Here is a 21,850-nt window from a genome sequence, read left to right as displayed (position 1 = left end):
AAACGGTCATGGGTTCAATTCCCGAGGAACATACTTACTAGTAAAAAAGGGAAAAATGTAAAGCCTGAATGCACTGTAAGTCGTTTTGGATAAGTGTCTGCTAAATGCATAGAATGAAAAAAAAAAATCAAATGAGAAAAACATGTTTCATTAGTGTCAACTCCTGGGCCAAATTCTATTTGCAACTTAATGAAGAGGGTTTTTTATATATAGCTTTAATAAAATCAAAATGGCTTGTAGAAGAAGAAATCAGATGACTTTTATCATAGTCGGGTCCCACTCGTATCCTAAAATGATAAGTTTAAAATCATGTATATAACTGATGTATACTGTATATTCCAGAATAATTTCATGTACTGTATATTGTTTTAGAATGCTATATTAGTGAATACATGTATTGGTGAACCTACCAGAGCATTCTCATAGCTGTGGAGGATCTCAGTTCCCCGATGTTTGAGACAGTACAGAACTGCATCATGCACAGTAGCAAAGACACGTCCTTCAGTGATGACATCGGAGAAGAAGCCACCACGTTCAAGCTGTTCCACCACCAGTGCTTGGGTGAAAACAAAGCATAGCCCAGATATTTTCCAATCACTCACTAAATGAGACATTCTGAAAGAGTTGACTGTGACACTCTTACCCTGACAGCCTGCCAAGTAGATATCCACGCCAATCTCGCTAAAATCATGGAATATCTACAGTAAGAGATGGTGATGAGAGCTTGATAGCAATGCACAGTAATTTTTCTCTGTGGGACTTTTGAACCACTACTTACATTCATTAATATCTTAATGGCAACTGTATCAATAAAGTTAGCAGTAGAGAAATCCAAGATGATAGAATGGATGTCCCAGGTCCACTTCCCCAGGGATCCCAGAGAAACCCTCTCCAGGTCCCGGCTTAAAGTGTCTTCGCTGCTGGAGTCCAGAGTGGTGGTGTCCCCATCATGTAGATCTGACACTGACCCCAGGGTGGCGGTGTCAGGGTCAGTGCCCTTAAGATACATCCAGGTATGATGGCCATCAGATGTCCTCGCTGCTTCGGGTATTACAAACACAGTACTATTTTCCCGTTCTCTCCAGCCAAGCTCTACCTCTCTGTGTATGTCTCCATTTGTTTCCTTCATCTGCCCTACTTCCTCTTCCAATGAAAATACAGCTTTTCTGGATCGCTGAGAGGCTTCCCTGAAAGCTCTTTTCTGTAAAGGAAAAATTAAATTATGATTACATGTTGAAAAGTTGGTATGATACTATATACACAGCACATATTCAGTGCCCTCCATTATTATTGGCACTCTTGGTAAATATGAGCAAACGTGCCTGTGAAAATAAATCTGCATTTATCCATCAAAAGAATTCACAAAATTCTAACATTTCATTGAAGTAAAACAATTGAAAGTGGGGAAAAAAATCTCAATATGAAATAAATGTTTCTCTCCAATGCACGTTGGCCACAATTATTGGCACCCCTATAAATTCTTATGAGTAAAATATCTCTTAAGAATATTCCTAATCATATTTTATTTTTTTTAGCACACCAGGATGACTAGAATCATAAAACTGTCCAGCCATGACTTCCTGTTCCACAGGATTATAAATATGAGTTACACAAAGGCCAATTCCCTTAATCATCCATAGAGAGCTAATATTGCATTACTCATGTGTTTTTGTGTAGTTGTTTATTAATGATGGAACAGTATTCTAAAGTGTAACCAATATGATTTCACTAAGCTCATTAGAATGGATTATGGCACCACCTTTTCCACAAAAGTGGAGCTGCCTTATAATTTGGACAAAATGAGGTCTCTGATCTCTGTAGGAAGCTCACTAGGTTTTTGGAACAAAGCATAATAGTACAAGATTGGACCTAGCTCATGTTAATGGAGCAGTAATATCATTAATATTTTATAGAATATATGCTATATATAAATATAGCAATATTATATAGCATATACTCCCCATGAAAACTATTAGCAGAGATCATCTACCTGTCTTTTAGCCTCTCTTCGGGCTCTTCGCTCTGCTCGCCTCTCTCTCCGTCTCTGCTTGGCCTCCTGCCTGCGCTTATAGATGAGCATTTTCCCGATGTCCAGGCCACTCTTTGCATAAACAATGGCAATTGATATACATTAGCAAAAATAAAATAGGCAGAAAGTTGTAACTAAAGGCCCCCATTGTCCACAACAATATTCAAGTTCCCTTGGCCATAGTTTTTGTTTTCAAAACGTATTTTAATTTACGCAACTCATTTCTGTAAAAAAATAAAAAATATAAAAAAAATCTCTCTCTCTCTCTCTCTCTCTATATATATATATATAAAGTCGGTTTGGGTGGTTGAGTCTCTCATCAAACACCATCAATGTGCAGCATCCACCTGGATGATGCGACGGGCAGTCACAGTACAATCAATTTGGCAATAAGGCAATTTGGCAAGTATATAATAACAATAATAATAATAATAATAATAATAAAATAACAAATTTTACTTCAGCATTCCAGGCAGTTTACATTTCAGAAATCCAGAAGTTTTATTTTTTACTCACAATTTGTACATGACAAAATATTTTAGAGCATGACACAGCTAGTAAAATGTATATTCATTATAAAAATATCCATGGTATTTTTATATTTTATTCATTTACATGATTTTTATAGAAAAAGTCTAGAAAACGTACTTTTAAAATAGACTACCTCATATATCCAGGTTTTTCAAAATTCAAGTGAAGTGTCTTCAAAGGAAACAAACCATTGTAAGAAATTTAAATTGTTTTATTTAGTTTATTATAAATAACTTTATTAAGAGTGGTCTTTTATTGTGGCCAGCCTAAGGCACACCTGTGCAATAATCATGCTGTCTAATCAGCATCTTTATATGCCACACCTGTGAGGTGGCTGGATTATCTCGGCAAAGGAGAAGTGCTAACTAACACAGATTTAGACAGATTTGTGAACAATATTTGAGAGAAATAGGCCTTTTGTGTACATAGAAAAAATCTTAGCTATTGGAGAACAGCTCAGGAAAAATGGGGGCAAAAACAAAAGTTACATTTATATTTTGTTCAATGTAGTTTAGAGAAGAAAGGAGTAGATTATATTTTCAAAGTGTGCATTGAATGTGTATTTGTGTGCGTGCATCACAATGTAAGTACCCGAATGTGTATACATGTTACTGTCGTGTTCAGTGTTATACATGTAGATGTTTACATTTAATGACATTATGTAACAGCGTTATTGCCAGTTGGCTGTTTTTGAGCCATTTAATATTCATTTTACACATATCTGTGTATATATTTATCTAAAAGTTAAATAACTTGGTTCTAATTATAACAGCGCACAGTTGTCTACTACATCAGCACCACCACACGTGCAGAAGCAGTTACATGCACGTGACAATACATGCACGTCAGCACACTTTCTATATGCTCGGCGTTCATTTATATAGTAATTAAGGCAGTTTAAAGTCAAGCTGCAGTGCAGTGTTACAGTGTAACAGTTTCCATTAGTTATTCATTTGTTGATACATGTCAATTGTTGTGATATTTTTATACACTCATGTTGTATTTGTTTATTTTGTTACATAACCACACCTTTGTGTGCCCCCTGCCCTTGACTGAAAACCACTATTATAAGACATTCCAGCAAACTGAAAATATATACTTTATGGTTACCAGGTTCAAAAATATTTACAAAATATTTACCTTTTTTTTAAGGGCTTCAAGATAAAGTTCAGCATTAGCGAAATACATGGTGGCAGAAGAGCGGAATATAGTGATACCTGGTACCTCCCTCACCTGCAAAACACAAAGCACATTTGTGATAGATCTTCTTAGGTAGATGCTTTGATTACAAAAGGGATAGGAGTAATGAAGGCTAGTTTGCTTTTAAAACTGTCCTGGAGCTACAGTGGTAATTAAGTTTAAGTAAACATAACTAATTATTATGCAAATCATTAAAAATGGTCCACAGTTCAGCATTCCAGTGCAGTCCAGTCTGCTAAATGGATAAATATCCATGTAAATCTCACCTCCTCGTGTGTCTCCATATCTAGATACAGCTCAGTGCCAGGGAGGTGTCCCAGCAGTGAGTAACTGGGCCTGAGAGACAGAAATAAGTCATGTGATAAGGTCAGACATGATGCAGTGAGAGAATAGAGCAGATGACAGTACTGAGAAACACTGCAGAAAGATTAAAAGTAGGGAAAGACTCCAACCGTTGAGTTCTGAAGATAACAGTGAGCAGAGCAAAACCCATCGAGGCACCCAGACCCATATCCAAATTAAAGAGCACAGTGGATACATATGTCACCAACCATATCAACTACAAACACAGAAACAGAGCACAGAAATGAATAAGTACACTAACAAGCCAGCAATCGTGGAAATTATCAACATAATTAAATATTAATGATGCCTGACTATGCGAAAATCATCAGCACAATGCCTGTTCTATATTTTTTTTTAATCAGATTGTTGTTGTTTTTTCAGATATTTTATTATCCTCCAGGCAAAGTTTGATGACTTGGAAAATGAAGACTATCTTCAAGCCTATAACACTGCTAGACAAGTTATGCTCCAAAGTTGAATTCTTTGTATAAGAGGTTTGGATGAATCTCAGTAAGCACCACAAAATACTTAAAGCTGAAAAAATATATTTTATGACTTTAGCATAACTTACCATATCAATCTTGCTACTACGCCATAGTGTGACAATGTCATAGTACTGCTTGAACATTCCCTTCAGATTCACAAGTACAATGGCAGCAAGAACTGCCTGGACAGACACACAAAGACTGTAAATTGTAGTTACACTTTATTCATGGCTCATTCCAAAATAATGACTCTAAATGAAGCATAAATAGATTGGCAATCTGACTAAGAGACCTCACAGAGCTTTGTTGACACATACCTTGGGCAGCTCTTGGAAAAGTGAGCCTAACTTTAGTATTGTCACCAGTACTATTACACCAGACACTACTCCAGCGATCTAAAACAACACGATGTGATGAACAAACATAGATATACATGAATGCATTCATAGAGTTGCATTTAAAAAAGTGCATTTGTCTTGCCTGTGTCTTGCCTCCTGTGCTTTCTTGAATGAGACTCCGAGACATTGAAGAACAAACTGAAAAACACTGGAAAAATCCTCCAACTGTATTACTGAGACCCAAAGCCACCAGCTCCTACAACACAGTGAGAGAAAGACAGAGATAAGCTGTGCAGTATATCTGGTTATCCATATGTGTTACTCTGATTTACCCACCTGGTTGCTGTCTACTTTGTAACCATGTTTGAGAGCGAAGGTTTTGCCCAACGAAATAGAAATTGCATAACCAACAATGGCCATGGCAAAAGCGTCCAACACCACCTCAGAAAAGACATTGGCAATTGGAATGCTGGGAAGCTGAAGTCTGAGAAAAAAACAACATTGGAATTACCACGATAATGCATGTGTTATAAAAAATATCATGGTCATAGAACAATGTCGGCAATATTTTATGAAATATAACTTGATTTGAAGAAAATTTGACTATTGGTGCTTGTCATGACATTGCCTTCCCAAGCACCGTAAAAAAAAAAAAAAAAAAACATATTTTAGATGTGAAAACTCACCCACTTGGAATATCACCAACGACTGATATCTTATAGGTTTCATTCAGCCGAGTGTAGAATGATATTACTGTTGCCACTACAATCTAGCGTAGAAACATACACATTTCATGAGCTAAGGATAAAATGATGTTAATAATTCCTGTGTAGTGAATGAGCAGCCAGACTAGTTGTAATTAGTTATTTCTAGGAGATATGATGCAAACACTATAATGCAGAGAGTTAAAATGCTGACTACACAGATTAATAACAGAGGGCATTAAGGATATGCACTACTAATAGATACAGAGTCACTAAATAGTAAATATTTAATGAATCCTATAAAACAAAAATAGTACAATTTAAGAATAGGACTGAATCAAACAATGAAAAAGAAAAGCAGACGGTATTTAAAATGGTCATTAGTCAATGATTACATACAGTGCACAGCTCTACTGGAATAGGCACCAGTAGTTTTTTCCTGAGCGCAGTGTTAAGCTCTTTGGCAGTGATGAGACCCACAATGGACACAACACTGGCCAGTAGAGTTGGGAGATGAGTTTCTGGCAACAGCATACACAAGTCAGCTAAAGTCTATACGGAGAAATTACAAAGAATTAATACTTACGTCTATATGCATTGAGGCATGCATATCCAATGCATGAATTTGATTGTACTCACATAGACGATAGACAGAGGTCCACTGAAACGCTTAGGTGAGACTCCAAAGACGTACTTTAACTGGGCTACTACAGCATGAGCTGAGGCAGCTGTAGTATAACCTCTGACCAAGGGCTCTGAGAGATACGTACCAACAAACCCAAACTGCACCAAGCCTAATACAACCTATGAGTAAGCAAACAAGATAGTATTTAACTGAGACTAAACATTGAGACATTGTAATTCATATTACTTAAATGGATCTCTGTATATAGTATAATGTTGTGGGTTGAGGTATATACATTTTTGTGTGTAAGCATCAGCCTGTGTTTATTACCTGAATAAGTCCTCCCAGTACAGTGGCAGCAGCAGCAACCTGCACTCTGTAGAAGTCTCTAGATATAATATCCACCTCCTCGGTCACATTAGTGCTGTTGTAAATAAGGAAATCTGAATCTGGGGCCAGTCTCTCTGTCACACTTCCAATCATAATACTGAGGATGGTAAATGTGCCTATGCGAACACAAACACATAAATACAAGTCAAAGCATTATGAGCATCAAAACAGAAAACCTGTCAAGTAAAACTAAATTTAAACAGAAAACAATGCATTTTGACTAAATCCAATCAACTGAGGTTAATAAGTTTCAGCAGTGTTCAAAGATAAATGATCTCACCTATAGATATGTGTCTGGAGGTCCCAAAAATAAAATAAATTAACGGAGGATAGAGGGATGTGTAGAGTCCAAATACTGGAGGCAACGAGGCTAGCAAAGCATAGGCCATTCCTAAAACACACAAACACAATATTTTAAACACCCACAAATTATACTGTAGGTCATTACAAAGTACAGAAACATGCTTTTACCTTGTGGAAGGTGCATGATGCCCACGCTGATGCCAGAGATAAGGTCTGGCATGCCATAATCCCAGATGGAGTAACGGGGCAACCAGGACAGAACAGGCAAGAAACCAACTATGCTACGTTTCAGTCTGGGTGTAGAACAGCTGGTATAGAAAGAAAGGAGAAATAAACATGTATTGAAATTGGTGTCAATACTGCTTAATTTCAAACAAACCTTTGCTTTAACGGCTGTATCCTACCTGAGTGATTTCTTCAGCCGATGAGAGATGGGAAGGTTGATCTGGGAAGGGTCCATTCTCTGAGATCGCTCTTTCAGCCTCTGTTCATCTATAATCTCTCTCTGTACATGATACTCTGTATTTCCTGAGTCCATTTTGTCTATTTTGTGCTATAAAACTACTATGAATAGTCTTTGTCAAGACTTAATTACACTGACCTCAGTCTCGATGAAATGTCATAAGACTCTCTGCATGCCATATATGATTTACTTCTAAACCTGTGAGGGTTATTTAAAAGGGAACATAATGGGGTTAGTTTGTATTAAAAAGAGGCAGTGCTCTCTAATAATAATTAACTTAAGAACTAGTATAGGACATAATCATCTAAATAATACAATTTCAGAAGAGTTAATAAGCAAACAAAAATATTGCCAATGTGCATGTTATTATAGGAAAACAATAAGTGTTAACAAACTGATAATTCTATCTTTCAACAGAGAGTTCTATCTTCAGCTCTTTCAACTGTCTTATTTTAGTGCAAATGCTGACTCAGACTTTCCTCTCTTGTTCATTAGTCGCTAGTTTTTGAACTGATGAACTGCAATGGAAAGTTTTTTTTGTCACAAAAGAATTTTCCATTCTGTTGTGCTGCACATTATGAATTGATGACTTTTAAAAAAAGGATAGGAAGAGCTTTTTTGACGTCATTCATCCTGTTACCTTGCAGCACATGAAGTGGTCCTTAAAAGGGCTTAAAATAAATGGGATATGTTTGTACGGGGAGTTAAATGTTTAACATCTCTCCTCTGTGGTTAATATATTAATTTATCATTGAGTAAACTAAAGTTATGGCCTCTGTACTGATTACACTTATGTTCCTATTTTTATATTCACGAATAAACATTGGAGAGCTAGGAGCAACAACGAGAAATCAGTTTGTTTGGCGTTATCATAGTTTGGGTTCAGGGGAAAATTTGTACACACACAAAACTCTTTAAAAGGGTCTTTACATCCCAAAAATAAATCAATGTCACATGTTGAAATAAACATCGCACATTGTATAGTTCAAAGGCAAATTAACAACAAAATAATTTAATAATAATAAAGTACATAAATTTATTATTTGTTAAAAAATACAAAAAATGTGTGTGTTTAATATTGTGCAATATTAAGAAATAATAATGAAATCTCCTAGTTCTGCTTCATCATTAAAAAGATAATACTTATATTAAAAAATAGCGATAATTGCATCAAAAGTAATTGTTAAGCTGCAATAAAGAACAAATGTTTACACATAGATCATAGATTGTGTAATCACTTTAAGAGCATGATGGGGTGAAATCTGACCTCAGCTCTCATGTACTGAGGGCCTTTCCCCGATTTCATGCCAGAAATACCAAAACATAAGCATTGCAGAGACACAAAGCAAAATGACAATAGATACACATCAGAAAAACTTCTAGACATGCTGTAATATCAAGTAAAGATCAGTGTTCAATAAGACATGTTGAATGTTTTGCTTATTGCCCCCTCTTTGGTAGTTTGAAAAATCATGGTCTATAATTAGCACTGTTGCTTAGCTGGAATGGGCATAGAAGGTTGAGCATGCTCCCTCTCCCTGTGTTTACTGTCAGGCACAAGGCAGCCAGCGTGTTTGTGTCGAGTGTGGGTAATGGACGAATTGTTGCCTGAAGGCAGACACCATAGGAAGCCAGAGATCTGGTATGATTCACTGATGCATGTACTAACATAATGTAATAGACTTAGCTTGTTGCCAATAATGTGACTGATACTGCCGTCTTTTGACATGTCGGAGCATTGACCTGTTTAGCACTGACCTTTAGAGCTAGATAAAGTTATTGGTGCATCCAAAATGTTCTCAATATGAATTTGTGACTTTCTGTTAAAGGGTGCACTAGAATGTTGCTGCCTTCATTTAGCTGCATTGGCTAAAAATGTGTTTTTTAATCTCTTCAGATACAACTTTTGAAGGACCATCAGGATGTATTTTGGCTAACGGTAACACTTCTCTAGTTTTAAGCTGTCCAGAGACAAAAAAACTAACAAAATGGATTTGAGAGCCAAGCATGGTTTGATGCTGTTGGAACAGCTAAATCGAATGCGGGATGCTGAGCAGTTAACAGATGTGGTTCTAGTCGCTGAAGGTGTTAGCTTCCCATGTCACCGTGCAGTGCTTTCCGCCTTCAGTCCCTACTTCCGCGTAATGTTCACCTGTGGCCTGCGAGAGTGCACTAACCGTCAGGTGGTGTTAAGAGACATGCCGGCCCCAAGCCTGGCCCTATTGCTGGAATACATGTACAGCTCCAATCTTCCACTCACCACAGCCAATGTGCAGGGAATCTCTGTTGCTGCTTTTCTTTTACAGATGGATGATGTTTTCAGTCGTTGTCATATCTACATGATCGACAACATGGATGCTTCCAATTGCCTGGGCATCTATTATTATGCCCGTGATCTAGGGGCGGAAGAGCTGGCCGACCAGGCTCAGCGCTATCTGCGACAGCACTTCACTGAAGTATGCCTTGGGGAGGAAGTGCTGGAGTTGGAGGCACACCAGTTAGGGGCATTATTGGGCTCGGATGATCTCAATGTTTCACGGGAAGAGAGCATTTTAGATGTGGTGATGCGCTGGGTGAAGTACTGTCCAATGGGTATAGGCTCAGAGGAAGAGAACCGGGCCAGGCACCTTCCAGAGCTCTTAAAGAAGGTACGCCTTCCACTGGTGGGTGCAGATTACTTGAAAGGGACTTTGAAACGGAACACGGCACTTTTAGCAGATGCCGAATGTCTTCAGATAATGGAAGATGCAGTTGAAGCAGCAAGCTTGGATTCAGATGCTCCACCCCGTCGACTGAAGCTGCGCTATGGCATGGAGACCACAGACCTCCTGCTCTGCATTGGTAATGACGGCGGAGGCATTCGCTCACGTTATGGAAGCTACACAGAGCGTAGCTTCTGTTATGCTCCCAAAACAGGACGGACCCTTTTCATCACCTCCCCAAGATATGGTGATGCACTTGGATATGTCTTTGCTGGGGTGGTGACTGAGAGGAATGACATTATTGTTGCAGGAGAGCTGGGAGCAAGAAAGATGTCAAGACAGAAAGACAGAAATGTCGAGATTTTCATGTGAGGCTTTGGCAGGAGAAAAATGTTAATAATACTAGATATGTTTTCAACATCATATATATGCAGTCAAAAATATATGTTTTCAACATCATATATATGCAACCAACTAATAAACTATTAGAGTACCTAAAATTAAGATTAGAATTTAAAATTACAATGAGATTAAATCTACCTCATTAATATAGACAGTAAAACGCACAATTCAAGAACTAATATTTGCAACATCCCTTTCAGGTACAACAAGGAAGCTCAAGGATCCTGGAAACACTTGAGCTCAGCGGAGTATCGTGATTCTTACGCATTGGGCTCTTTGGGAGAAAACCTCTACCTGATTGGAGGTCAAATGAAGCTGAAGAACCAGTACCTCATCACCAATAGTGTTGAGCGTTGGTCTCTACAGGGTGGACCATGGCGTAGCGCCGCTCCTCTACCCATGCCACTGGCCTATCACAGCGTAGTTCGGATGAAGGGCCGCCTGTATGTACTCGGGGGACGGACTCCACAGGTAATATAGCAAAATAGTGCAAATTTGTCATCTTTGTGGCACAATCTGCAAATATATTGCACAAGAAGAGTCATGAGAATGTAACATTGATGGTGCAAATGAAATAAATCATTAGAATTTGGAAAATAAAACCAAGTGGTGATCATAGTAACTGTCTGTTTATTGCCTTCTCTCTTTCCCTCTTATGCACCTGTCCTGCCATGTCTCATGAATGACAGTCATACCGCACAGATGACGAGCCTGACCGTATGAGTAATCGCCTGCTTGAGTATGACCCAGAAACCAACAAGTGGAGTGAACTTGGCCCTATGAAATATTCAAAATACCGTTGCAGTGCCGTCGCACTCAATGGGGAAATCTATGTACTGGGTGAGAATGTTAACAGGATGAGTACAATGTGATTACTTATATTTTATATAAAGGATATTTTTTTGGTGATTGTGGATTAATATTTCCATACAGTGAGACCTGTGGATTAATTTAATACTGCTCAACACAAGAAGCTTATGACAGTAGTTATCATTACAATGGTTCACTCACTTTCATGAAAGCATAATTTCACCCATGTGTGAGACCCTAATTCTTCCAAAATGTTGCTTGTTTCAATTTTTCATTTATTGATTCACCTATTTTAAAAAAAAACCTAGGCATAGCCCATGATTGAATTTCAGTGTCTCCTCCTGCAGGTGGTATTGGATGTGAAGGTGTGGATCGTGGCCAATCACGTCACTGCCTTCATGTAGTGGAGATTTACAACCCTGATGGGGATTTCTGGAGGGATGGTCCTCCTTTACCTTGGCCTCTCCTATCACTTCGCAGCAATGCATCTAATGCTGGTGTTGTTGATGGAAAACTTTATGTCTGTGGATACTACAAAGGAGCAGGTAAAATATATATTTCATATCAGTATCAGTTCATTTACTTCAGCCTTCAACCTGATGTTAAATTCATGCAATCAAAATTCTATTCAGCAATCATTTACAACATTTAATTAAACATGTACTCCACTCTTTTCCAAGATCGTCATGATACCATCACTAAAGACATCCTGCAGTTGGATCCCTGGGAAAATGTATGGACTGTGGTGGCAAAGCAGGCTCTGATGCATGACAGTTATGACGTGTGCTTGGTGGCAAATCTGAATCCTCGTGGACTCATGCCCCCTCCTGCTGACTTGGTAGAGGAATGACAGCACTATCTATCCAACAGTGATTTCTCATTTTAAATAATATGCATTTTTTTTTCATTCACAAGACAACTTAAAACTGTAGCTATAGGGAGAGGAAGGTTTTCATAAATAGTTATGAAACAAACAAATTTAATTTACAATGCTACAAGTGCATTAGTGATTATGACTATTATATGTTTTACATTTTTGGATTTCAGATAATATTACCAATAGCTGAGGTATACAGTATGAGTTAAAATATGTGTTGACAAATTTGAGATATTCACATCATTTACAGCTCAGATTAAGTAACACTCAAAGAAGCAATGTTAAAATATGATGTTACTTTAATAGCAAAGTAAATATGTATTGCAGAGTTACACAATATAGTACATGTACTGTAACTTTAAGCAGTCAATGCAATTTATTAAACATGTTAATTTGTAAAACTTAACAATGGCTAAATCTATTTCAAGATCTAACTTCAAACAAAGTTGAATATATTTAAACTCTATTTTATACCTGTTGATGTTACATTAGGGTTGTCTAAAATATTTGTAAGACCTAAACAAATTATGCACAAATCTTTTGAAAATGACATGCCAAAGTTACAGAATTTGCTTAAATGTTATTGCTTTAAAGTCATACGGCATGAGATAAACAGAACAAAATTCTTTCAGATGTAGCAAAGTCTGCCTATTTGTTTTTATTATCCATACTTCAAAAAGAATAAACAAGGTAAAGCAACAGAAGAGGAACATGTCTATAGCAAGTAAAGTGGTTAGAGAACAAGGTTTGCATGTTCACAGACTATTTCAAGTTCTAACTTATATAACAAAAATTTAACATAGGAGATCCTCTATATAATTTCTCAAATGTAACTGTAACCAGAATACAGTGTGAAAGTATTCTGCATCTTATTCTGAGTCATTAGTGAAGTCAAAAAGCTGCCAGAGGCCACCTTCTCCTTCTATGACACTAGTTTTCGGTTCAGGCACATTTTCCCATTCAGACATCTTGTATTCCACCATCATTTGGGAGCTGTCTGTGTCCTCAGACCACAAACTGAAGGGGTTTATTGGTTGTTCAGCTACACACCTACTGACTGGCTTTACAGTGGCTTGCTGCTGTGGTTTTAAATGATTCTCTGTAACAGACTTGTTGGTCAATTTCAAATTGTCACCGAGAGAAGTCAAAGGTACTCTGTCTTTTTGTTCATACTGAAGGTCTTCGTTCTGCTGACTGTCTTTTGAGAAATTTGCTCCTTTTTTTCTCACTGGCTGTCTTTGCGGGAGAACCAGGGCTCTCTTTTTCCCCCTATAATTCAGTGGTTTTTGGCGCCTCTTAGGTACTTTCAGTGGTGGCATCGCATCAGTGACAAATTGGTTCTCTCTAACATGCAGTGGTTTTACAGGCTTCAGATCTACATGCTGTCCCCAATGGTCCTCTATGAATGCAGTGGTCTGAACATCCACATGTGGGCTTGAAGGTCTGGTCTCAACTAATTGTGTGCACCATAAACTCTGCGAAGCATCAGGGGAAACCTCCTCTATAACTGTCTGCTGTGTTTCTTCAGGCAGAGCGTGTGCATTTCTGTTTTGTGTCTTCTGTGTTGTGAGTGGACACTGGTTCTGCTCTGCTGATTTTCTCGAATAAATGACAGGCCTGTTGCATATCATCTTGCTCTCCTGTTCTTTTTCAGCTGATATGACACAGAACCTCTCTAATAAACCAGGTGATGTCTGGACCTCACTGTCAATCATTCTAGCAGTGCCAGGTCCTGTCATCGGCTTGTGAATAGAAATCAAAGTACTAAGCTGAGACAGAATTTTTCCCAGCATGCCCTGCTCCTTGCTCTGCTCTGCTTTCAGATGTTCAAGATCCTGTTGGAGGTTAAGCATGCCTGAGCTCAACTCTTCTGCAGCCAGACTGCTCTATTTAATAGAAAATAAATGTGGCTAAATGTGTACCAATGCCAAAATAGAATACATTATTGAAAGCTTTGCATCAATTGGATTGTCTCGGTTATACAGTATGTGCCTCCCTTACCTTGGCATCCCTATCTCCCATATCTATTTGTGTTTGGCTCTGCAGAGTCTCAAACTGACATGTTATACCTTCTTTCACACTGTTTAAATAACCTTCAACTGCAAATGACAACATAATGTCATAGATTATAAATAAGTAACATTTACATCATTTACAATTATTTTTACATTTTGTATCTGATCAAAAAGTATCTTTAATGATATGATATATGTGAAATTTAGGTTGCCAGCATCTGCATACAGTTAAAAGAATAAACAAAACACAGGAACAAAAACATACTTGTTTTTGAAAAAGTATCCAGTTTCTCCATTACAAGTTTGGTGATGTCATTACTTCCATCAATGCGATTTAACAAAGTCTCTCTGGTCTAAAAGGGAAGAGGTAAGTTTATTATAGTATTGAAACCATGACTTTGTGCAAAATAAACGTTCTTAATGCGTTAAACAAGCATGTGTGCCTTAAAAACAATGCTTACATTTTCCAAAGATTCCTGCAGTTGTAGAACTCCATGAGTGAGAATTTCCCTAAAAAGGGAAAAGCTTATTTTAATCAATACCAAACTATGTGAAACATTGCACTAGGAAACTAGAATAGAACAGTTTTTAATTGCACAAAGATTAAGAATAGGCTGATCACCTTTCATATTTGTCTTTGGCTTTTCTCTTCTCCTCCTCAAATTTGTCCAACATGCCAACAAATTTGCTACTAGTGAAGTTTGAGATTTTGCCATCACCACCAAACAAAAACGGCTTAGAACTATAACTGCTGGACACCATCATTCCCTTCATCTGTAGAGGATTTAGACAATTTGGAATTAATATGAAACTTAAAATATTATAGCATTTTACAGACATGTTTACAACAACATCACATTCATTTTCATCTATTAAAGTTTGTGGACCAAAGAAACAAACAATCAAGTACATGTTCATTTTATTACACCTGATTAAACATGGCATGTTCTACAGACCAAACAAATGTATGGTTTAGGCCTGAAATATTTACCTCCTGTGAGGTATGCTGAGAACCTCTGCTCTGTCCACTCATCTCCTGGGTAAACCCTTGTGAATTGTCAGGCCACATCTGAGAGCCCAACAGAAACTGGGAGTCACTCAGGCTGGAGTAGTCACTGGTTCCCGGACCCTTGGCGGTTTTTATCCCTCTATAACAAACAGAGCGCAGAATACACATACAAATAAATATAAACACTACAGTATTAGGCCATATTTCAAGATATTTGATTGGGTATGTGTAAATAAAAGTAAATGTTAGCTGACAAATTCTCTAGTACAGATTTCAGCTATGAGACCTTACCCAGAAGTTGAGGGGATATTCAACATCTCCTTTATATTCCAGACATTGGGCTTCATATTCAGGCTTTCAGTGTCAACACATTTATTTCCACTAGAAATAATAAACATGAAATCAAAATTACTGCAAATTACTTGCATTTTGATTTAAACAATGACTTTTGTTTTCAAAAATATTCTAAAATTTTCTCTGAGCGAACACCAAATGTAAAAAATGACGGTCACGCACGAAGTCGACGTCTCCCGTCATTAAAGCTGAACTAGTTTCATGACTAACTAACTTTAGAGAGAAAAAAATCATTCGTTAATTTCAATTAAGTCATACTTACCAGAAATGTACTCGTTTTACATGCAGTAATGAGTCTGAGGCAACAAAAATGTATTATGGCGCGCGTTGATGCTGCCAGTTACGATTTAATGAAGCTAGTATGACACTTTTTAACAGACAGCAGCAGTTTTCCCGGGCTACAGAATTTAAATAGTTCGTGACGCAGCCAGTAAATATTTACACCTACATTATTTCTCCATTGTTTCTAGGAAATATCGATAGGTGGCGCTATTTAAATACTTATAATGTGAGCGAAAATATTGTAGTTTGTATCACAGTATAAATTAATATTAGATTTTTTATGTTTATTTAATTTTAGTATGACTGCAATTTTTGCATAAATCTATTCAGTTATTTATGAAATATGATGACATTAACGTTAATTAAATTATAATGACATTATGATGGCATTGTACAGTGTCTTGTGTAGTTAAATCTGTTAAATCTGCTTGCGACATTAAAAAGCTTAGTGTGGGGGTAGTCTACTGATTAGTCAACTACTGGAACAAGATTCCTGTATCCTAGCAATCAAAACCACGAAAAATTATATATATATATATATATATGTGTATATATATATATATATATATATATATATATATATATATATATATATATATATATATATATATATATATATATATATATAATAAAAGCTGTCTAATAAGCTACAACAGTGAAAGTGACTTTTATTTTGGCAGTGCAGTTTATCAACCAGGAAGTAAAGTCCCGTTGTCAACAGATTTCTGACACATTCAAACTTGCGCTACACACAGGTAAGTTCACGTCTTTATTATCATATAATCTGTTTTATGTCGTCGGTGAACGAAACAGTAATGGCTTCTGTTTTAATTACAGACTGGTTTGTATCATGGCATCCTAGTTATCCATACAGCAAGCTAAAGTGATTAGCCAGCTGCTCAGTAAACAGGCTGCTGAAGAACTTGTTTGGTGGGGTAGCTTTACGTAAAGTATGTCTTAATAACCTGTGGTAAAATGCCATTCTTTAGAGAATATACATCCACCGACCGAGAAAATCGCAGAAAATGCATTACCAGGGTATAATTAAACGTCTAGGAAGTGGCCAGTCGTGAGATGATGAGTTATGCATTGCTCTCAGAAAACATTAATGACAACAATTAATGTTGCCTCCAGTTTTATTCTAATATCTAAAATAACAGAAAACGTCTTACCTCCAACTGTGGCATTTAAGAGCATAAACATAATGGGTTTCAGATGCATACTGACTCCATCTAACCCACAGGAGTAATCTCATCATGAGTAGAGTCTACTACATCCTCAGTGCTGCTCTTTTTGTGTTAGAAATTCCAGAGACCAAGGTATCTCTTGCTTTTCTCTTCAGGAATCTTTTCACACAACATTCAGTATCTGAGAGCCATAACTATTGTTCATACATTGGTTACTTTAATGTTCTGAAACTGAATTTAAGAGCTCTTCCAATCTTGATGTATTTTGGATTTGCATGTGTTTCAGGCACTGCTAGAAAACTCCAATAACTGTTGTGGAAGAATAAAGAGAATGAATGAAACCTGTGTGAATATTACACTCTGTGATCCTGGTATGTCTCTAAAGTAATATCACTAACAACATTTACACAGAGCTGCAACTAAATGTTCCTTTTTAATTAAACATGAGCTATTTTAACACAACACAAGCACATTATGTTTCTGTGTAATGTTATATGTAATTGAAATGCATTTGATATAAATTACATATTTTGTAACCTTGAATCCTCCTCTAGGGCTCCTTCAAATACAGGAGAACAATACAGCATTTTGTGTGTCCTGTGACTCAACAGATCAGGGCAATTCAACTTTACTTAACAATAGTAAGTGCTGTCACATTAAAGAACATCTCTATATTTTAGAAGATTGCTTTTTTTTTTAAAAGTGCAAACACGTTATGCACATGCATGCATCATTCCTCTGTCTTGCTTTATTTAAATTTTTAAGAAATGGTTCTCCGAAAAATTTAAATTTGCTAAAATATTTACTCACCATCAGGCCATTCAAGATGTAGATTAATTTGTTTCTTTATCTAAACAAACTTAAAATTTAGCTTTACATCACTTGCTTCACCAATGGATCCTCTGTAGTGAATGGGTGCCATCAGATTAAAAACATCACAATAATCTACAAATAATCCATATACACACAATGTTACTTGAGCCCATCAAGTAACATTTTGTGAAGTGAAAAGCATTTTATGTAACAAACAAATTTAAGATGTTTTTGACTTAAAACCGTTGCTTCCAGCTAAAATATTACTCCATAATCCATATTGCTTTCTCCAGTGAAAAGTTGCCTGGTTGGAATCAGAAGAGAAATATGCACAAATCAAGCAGTTTACCAGGGGGAAAAAATCAAGTTCTTAAGAAATCACATTACGATCCATGTCAGTGGATTGTAATTTTAGAGGACAAAAGGGGTTTCAATGTAAGAAGTGTTAATTTCAGGGAGTAAATATTCATCAAATTTTCATTTTTTAGTGAGCTATTCCTTACAAAACTAAAAGGGCTATTTTTTATGTATCCTGCTTATTATGTATATGTAATAAATATAATGTATATATATTTTATGTTTTTTACTCTAGCAAAGACTAATCACATTCTAGTACCTTTAATCACAGTGATTGGTAAGTTACTACCATTGTTTAATGGTAGTTATGTAGACAGCCCACAAAAAAAGCTTTAAAGACGTTTTTTTCCTATATTGATCTTCACTCAGGAATCTCATCTTCTGTGCATTATTTTGTCTGTAATGGCAGGTGGTCCAGGTGTAGCAGCTTCTGTCCTTCTAGGATCTCTACTGATCAGCCTGGGTCTCATCCTCTCGGTTGCATCTTTCTTTTACCTTAAGCGTTCCAGCCGCCTCCAGGGCTTTTACAGGCGCAATAAGGGTAAAATACAGAAAAAGTCTTATAACCTTTAAATATGTAAATCAGTTAAAGCTTTGGTTGACTTTGTTTACCCAACTGTGTTGGATATTTTATGTATGTATGTATTTATTATTATTATTATTATTATAATTGGTAGTGTTTTTATTCAAGATAAGTTAAATTGTAATTTTATATTCCAGCTTTTATATTCCAACCAAGTGAGACGGTAAGATATCAATAATCAATTAGTTGTTGTTTTGAGTCTAAATATTTTTGATGTTATATAAACAAACACAGCATTGTGTGAATACCAATGTACTAACTTGTCAATTTTTCTAACAAGGCTGCCATGATTCCTGAAGCTACATCTTCAGGTAGGACTGGAGAAATTTGAATTACTGTATAATCTGTATTTTAAATTTAATAAAAGTTCCAAAGTGATGGTGCATTCTAATTCCAATTGTGCTAAATTCCAAAACATCTCTTGGGAATATCTGATCATTAAAAACCTCCTGGAAAAACTAGTTTGCTGCTGGTCGAGGTGTTAGTTAGACCAGCAGAGGGTGCTGTGTGGGTCCTAACGCCCCAGTGTATTGATGTGGACACTATACTGACAAAATCTTTTCTATACTGACAATCTTTCGGATGAGCCTTACACCGAGGTCCTGACTCTCTGTAGTCATTAAAAATCCCAGGTTGTCCTTCGAAAAAGACTAGGGCTCTAACCCCGGCATCCTGGCCAAATTTGCCCATTGGCCTTTGACTATCATGGCCTCCTAACAATCCCCATACACTGATTGGCTTCATCACTTTATCTCCTCTCCACCAATAAGCTGGTGTGTGGTGGGGGTTCTGACAATATGGCTGCTGTCGCATCATCCAGATGGGTGCTGCACACTGGTGGTGAATGAGAAGATTACCCTCTGAGCGTTTTGACTGCCCAGAGAAGCACTATATAAATGTAAGGAATTATTATTAATTATTATAAATCATCTACAGTTCGCAAGCCGAGATATGTCAGGAGGGAGAGGCCATCAGCAACATCAGCATCCAGCAGTGCTACTGTGGCAACAGGAGCTGTAACCAAGGTATACGATGTGTGACCAGCCTCCAAGAGCCAGCTACAAGCCCCCTTTAAACCATGAGTCTGTCCTATAGAACTGTCCTTTGTAGGCAACATGAAGTGATGTGTCTTGATGTAGGCTTTATCTTGGAAACCTTTTCTTTTCACTGAAGCCAGTTATTTATTTCTATTTATATGTTGTTCCTTTTTTTAAGAGACCTGGTGTTGCACTACTAGAGTATTTTTGATGGTTAAGCTATAATACAGTCTATTACGTTTTTTTTTTTCCTCAATGAATTTTGTAATGTTTATATTTATTACCAGTATTTTTGTGTAATATTGTATTTTTGAATCTTGTGACATTGAAACTAGAATCCCAAAAAAAATGTCATATTTGCACACAACCTACTCCTCAAATCTTATTAAAGTTAAAAATTAAATTAATAAACACATAAATTGACATTTACCATTCAGTTAAAATCAGTTTGGTTCCAGTTTACACAAATAATATATTTTCTTTTAATTCTGTACCATTTCCACAAATTCCATTAGCATGTATTAATGACATATACGTATGCTGGAAAATACTCCTGGCTTGGGTTTCAATGTTAACACCATATTCATGTTCTACTAACAAGTGTGCATGAAAAATCCGCCTGTTAGCAATGCCACATTCCTCACTATATTCAACATGAAAAAGATTCTGGGTTTGCACCAAAGGTTTTCCCAGGTAAATAATAATACATTCAAATTTGCTAGGCCTTAAAGTTGCAAACTTGCTGTTAATACACAATATATAAAGTTGTGGAAAACTGTTGCCAAACACAGAGCTACCTACTGTATTTATCCCATCTTTCCATTGTGCAAGACAAAGTGCCGTTAAGTGAATGTGCTAACGAATGAAGACCCATAGTTACCATTTTTGATTTTGTACATTTTATACAAAAGTGGACTGTAAAATTATAAAAGAACTTTAGTAAATTGATCTTGTTTCTTGGTTGGAAAAACAAACAAAGAAAAAGCTTGATATCATTGCCATGTTATAAAGAGAGTGATACACTGGTATTTCTGTAAAAATGGTCAAAGTCAGTTACCTTTTTTACTTTATTTTGTAGTTGTTTATTGCAAACAGTGGCCTTTAAAATGCCATATCATCCCTTATGCCTATATATTTATGATTTTCTGTGTAGTTATTAGGTTTTCTCTTGTAGTAATGGTTCTGTTTATTTAAAGGATTATTATGATTTTTCTACACATTTTCTACTTTATTTCAGGAAGGGTATTTGAACATTGTTTTGTGAAGTTTAAAATCCTTAGTATGCTGGATTAAGCAAAAGCTAGGAATGTATACATAAGGTGAAGGTAAATGATGTGCTTTCATGGGGATACATCAGTGATACTGATTCTAGAATATAACCACTTATTAAATTCAACTTATTTCTCGTGTCATTTTATTGGCTGTCGTGCAGCAACTGGAAAGCATGTCAGTACATTTTGTATACTGTATGAATTAATGTAAAAATGGATGGTGGTGATGAACTTTTTTTGTATGTTGATGAACAGTGAGTATTGATCACATATTGAATCATATTTGATGAAGATTTCAGTGTTTACAGAAATAAAAGATATTTTGATTTATGAGAAACAGTTTACTTGTTTACTTAGTATCGTATCCTTGGAAAATGTGACTTAAAAGGTGATGAATAAAGGTACAATGCACAAGATAAAAAGTCCAGGTGGTGGCTGGTGTTGATCATTAAAGACTAATTTGCCATAGAGGTTCTGGGAAGCAGTAGAGTAAGGTTATTATATGATTATAAAACTCTTTTTAGCATTTTAATTGCTGGCAAGTATTATTGTTGTGTTATCAACTGTAGTATAATTATTAGAATGGTAAACTATATAAGGTTGAACCTGTCACAAACAATATCAAGAGAACACTCCTGTGAATGTGACCAATCACCAGTTTACAGCTGTCTTTGGTAAACAGATGCAGGGACTTTGGTCCCATTTACCTATAATATTAGAAGCACTTCCTTATAAGAC

General features: G+C 36.5%; 4 protein-coding genes across 9 annotated transcripts; 2 read left to right on the top strand and 2 right to left on the bottom strand.

Moving 5' to 3' along the window:
* Nucleotides 1-198: 198 nt before the first annotated feature.
* On the bottom strand, nt 199-7,660 carry slc26a6l1 (solute carrier family 26 member 6, like 1). 2 transcript variants are annotated; one of them, XM_026260447.1, is made up of 19 exons: nt 7,355-7,659; nt 7,119-7,258; nt 6,928-7,038; nt 6,588-6,763; nt 6,272-6,436; nt 6,032-6,184; nt 5,615-5,697; nt 5,265-5,412; nt 5,071-5,184; nt 4,908-4,985; nt 4,677-4,772; nt 4,213-4,319; nt 4,027-4,096; nt 3,701-3,793; nt 1,991-2,101; nt 779-1,201; nt 644-698; nt 411-556; nt 199-287 (listed from the first exon to the last, which is right to left on the bottom strand). In XM_026260447.1, the coding sequence occupies exons 1-19, from the start codon at nt 7,486-7,488 to the stop codon at nt 264-266; spliced, it is 2,427 nt and encodes an 808-aa protein (XP_026116232.1). In that variant the 5' UTR covers nt 7,489-7,659; the 3' UTR covers nt 199-263. The 2 variants fall into 2 exon arrangements, with proteins under 2 accessions (XP_026116232.1, XP_026116225.1); XM_026260440.1 differs by having other exon boundaries at nt 411-698; nt 7,355-7,660.
* A 1,246-nt stretch (nt 7,661-8,906) lies between these two features.
* On the top strand, nt 8,907-13,834 carry kbtbd12 (kelch repeat and BTB (POZ) domain containing 12). Its single transcript, XM_026260475.1, has 6 exons — nt 8,907-9,055; nt 9,311-10,483; nt 10,718-10,988; nt 11,207-11,357; nt 11,675-11,872; nt 12,008-13,834. The coding sequence occupies exons 2-6, from the start codon at nt 9,402-9,404 to the stop codon at nt 12,175-12,177; spliced, it is 1,872 nt and encodes a 623-aa protein (XP_026116260.1). The 5' UTR covers nt 8,907-9,055; nt 9,311-9,401; the 3' UTR covers nt 12,178-13,834.
* ccdc36 (coiled-coil domain containing 36) lies at nt 13,074-16,006 on the bottom strand. Its single transcript, XM_026260494.1, has 8 exons — nt 15,845-16,006; nt 15,520-15,609; nt 15,211-15,367; nt 14,842-14,993; nt 14,681-14,729; nt 14,485-14,572; nt 14,206-14,303; nt 13,074-14,090 (listed from the first exon to the last, which is right to left on the bottom strand). Exons 2-8 carry the CDS (start codon nt 15,573-15,575, stop codon nt 13,074-13,076), a joined length of 1,617 nt encoding a protein of 538 aa, XP_026116279.1. The 5' UTR covers nt 15,576-15,609; nt 15,845-16,006.
* A 520-nt stretch (nt 16,007-16,526) lies between these two features.
* Nucleotides 16,527-21,449, top strand: LOC113094987 (uncharacterized protein C1orf159-like). 5 transcript variants are annotated; one of them, XM_026260585.1, is made up of 10 exons: nt 16,533-16,619; nt 16,702-16,814; nt 17,108-17,183; nt 17,338-17,422; nt 17,606-17,692; nt 18,457-18,498; nt 18,631-18,762; nt 18,942-18,967; nt 19,085-19,115; nt 19,741-21,449. In XM_026260585.1, the coding sequence occupies exons 3-10, from the start codon at nt 17,121-17,123 to the stop codon at nt 19,842-19,844; spliced, it is 570 nt and encodes a 189-aa protein (XP_026116370.1). In that variant the 5' UTR covers nt 16,533-16,619; nt 16,702-16,814; nt 17,108-17,120; the 3' UTR covers nt 19,845-21,449. The 5 variants fall into 5 exon arrangements, with proteins under 5 accessions (XP_026116361.1, XP_026116395.1, XP_026116370.1 ...); XM_026260594.1 differs by having other exon boundaries at nt 16,561-16,619; nt 16,702-16,705; XM_026260576.1 differs by lacking the exon at nt 16,702-16,814 and having other exon boundaries at nt 16,527-16,619.
* Nucleotides 21,450-21,850: the final 401 nt, after the last annotated feature.

This window comes from Carassius auratus, chromosome 6 (assembly GCF_003368295.1).
Source record: "Carassius auratus strain Wakin chromosome 6, ASM336829v1, whole genome shotgun sequence".
Classification (NCBI taxonomy): domain Eukaryota; kingdom Metazoa; phylum Chordata; class Actinopteri; order Cypriniformes; family Cyprinidae; genus Carassius; species Carassius auratus.
This window is presented reverse-complemented; position numbering and strand designations above follow the sequence as displayed.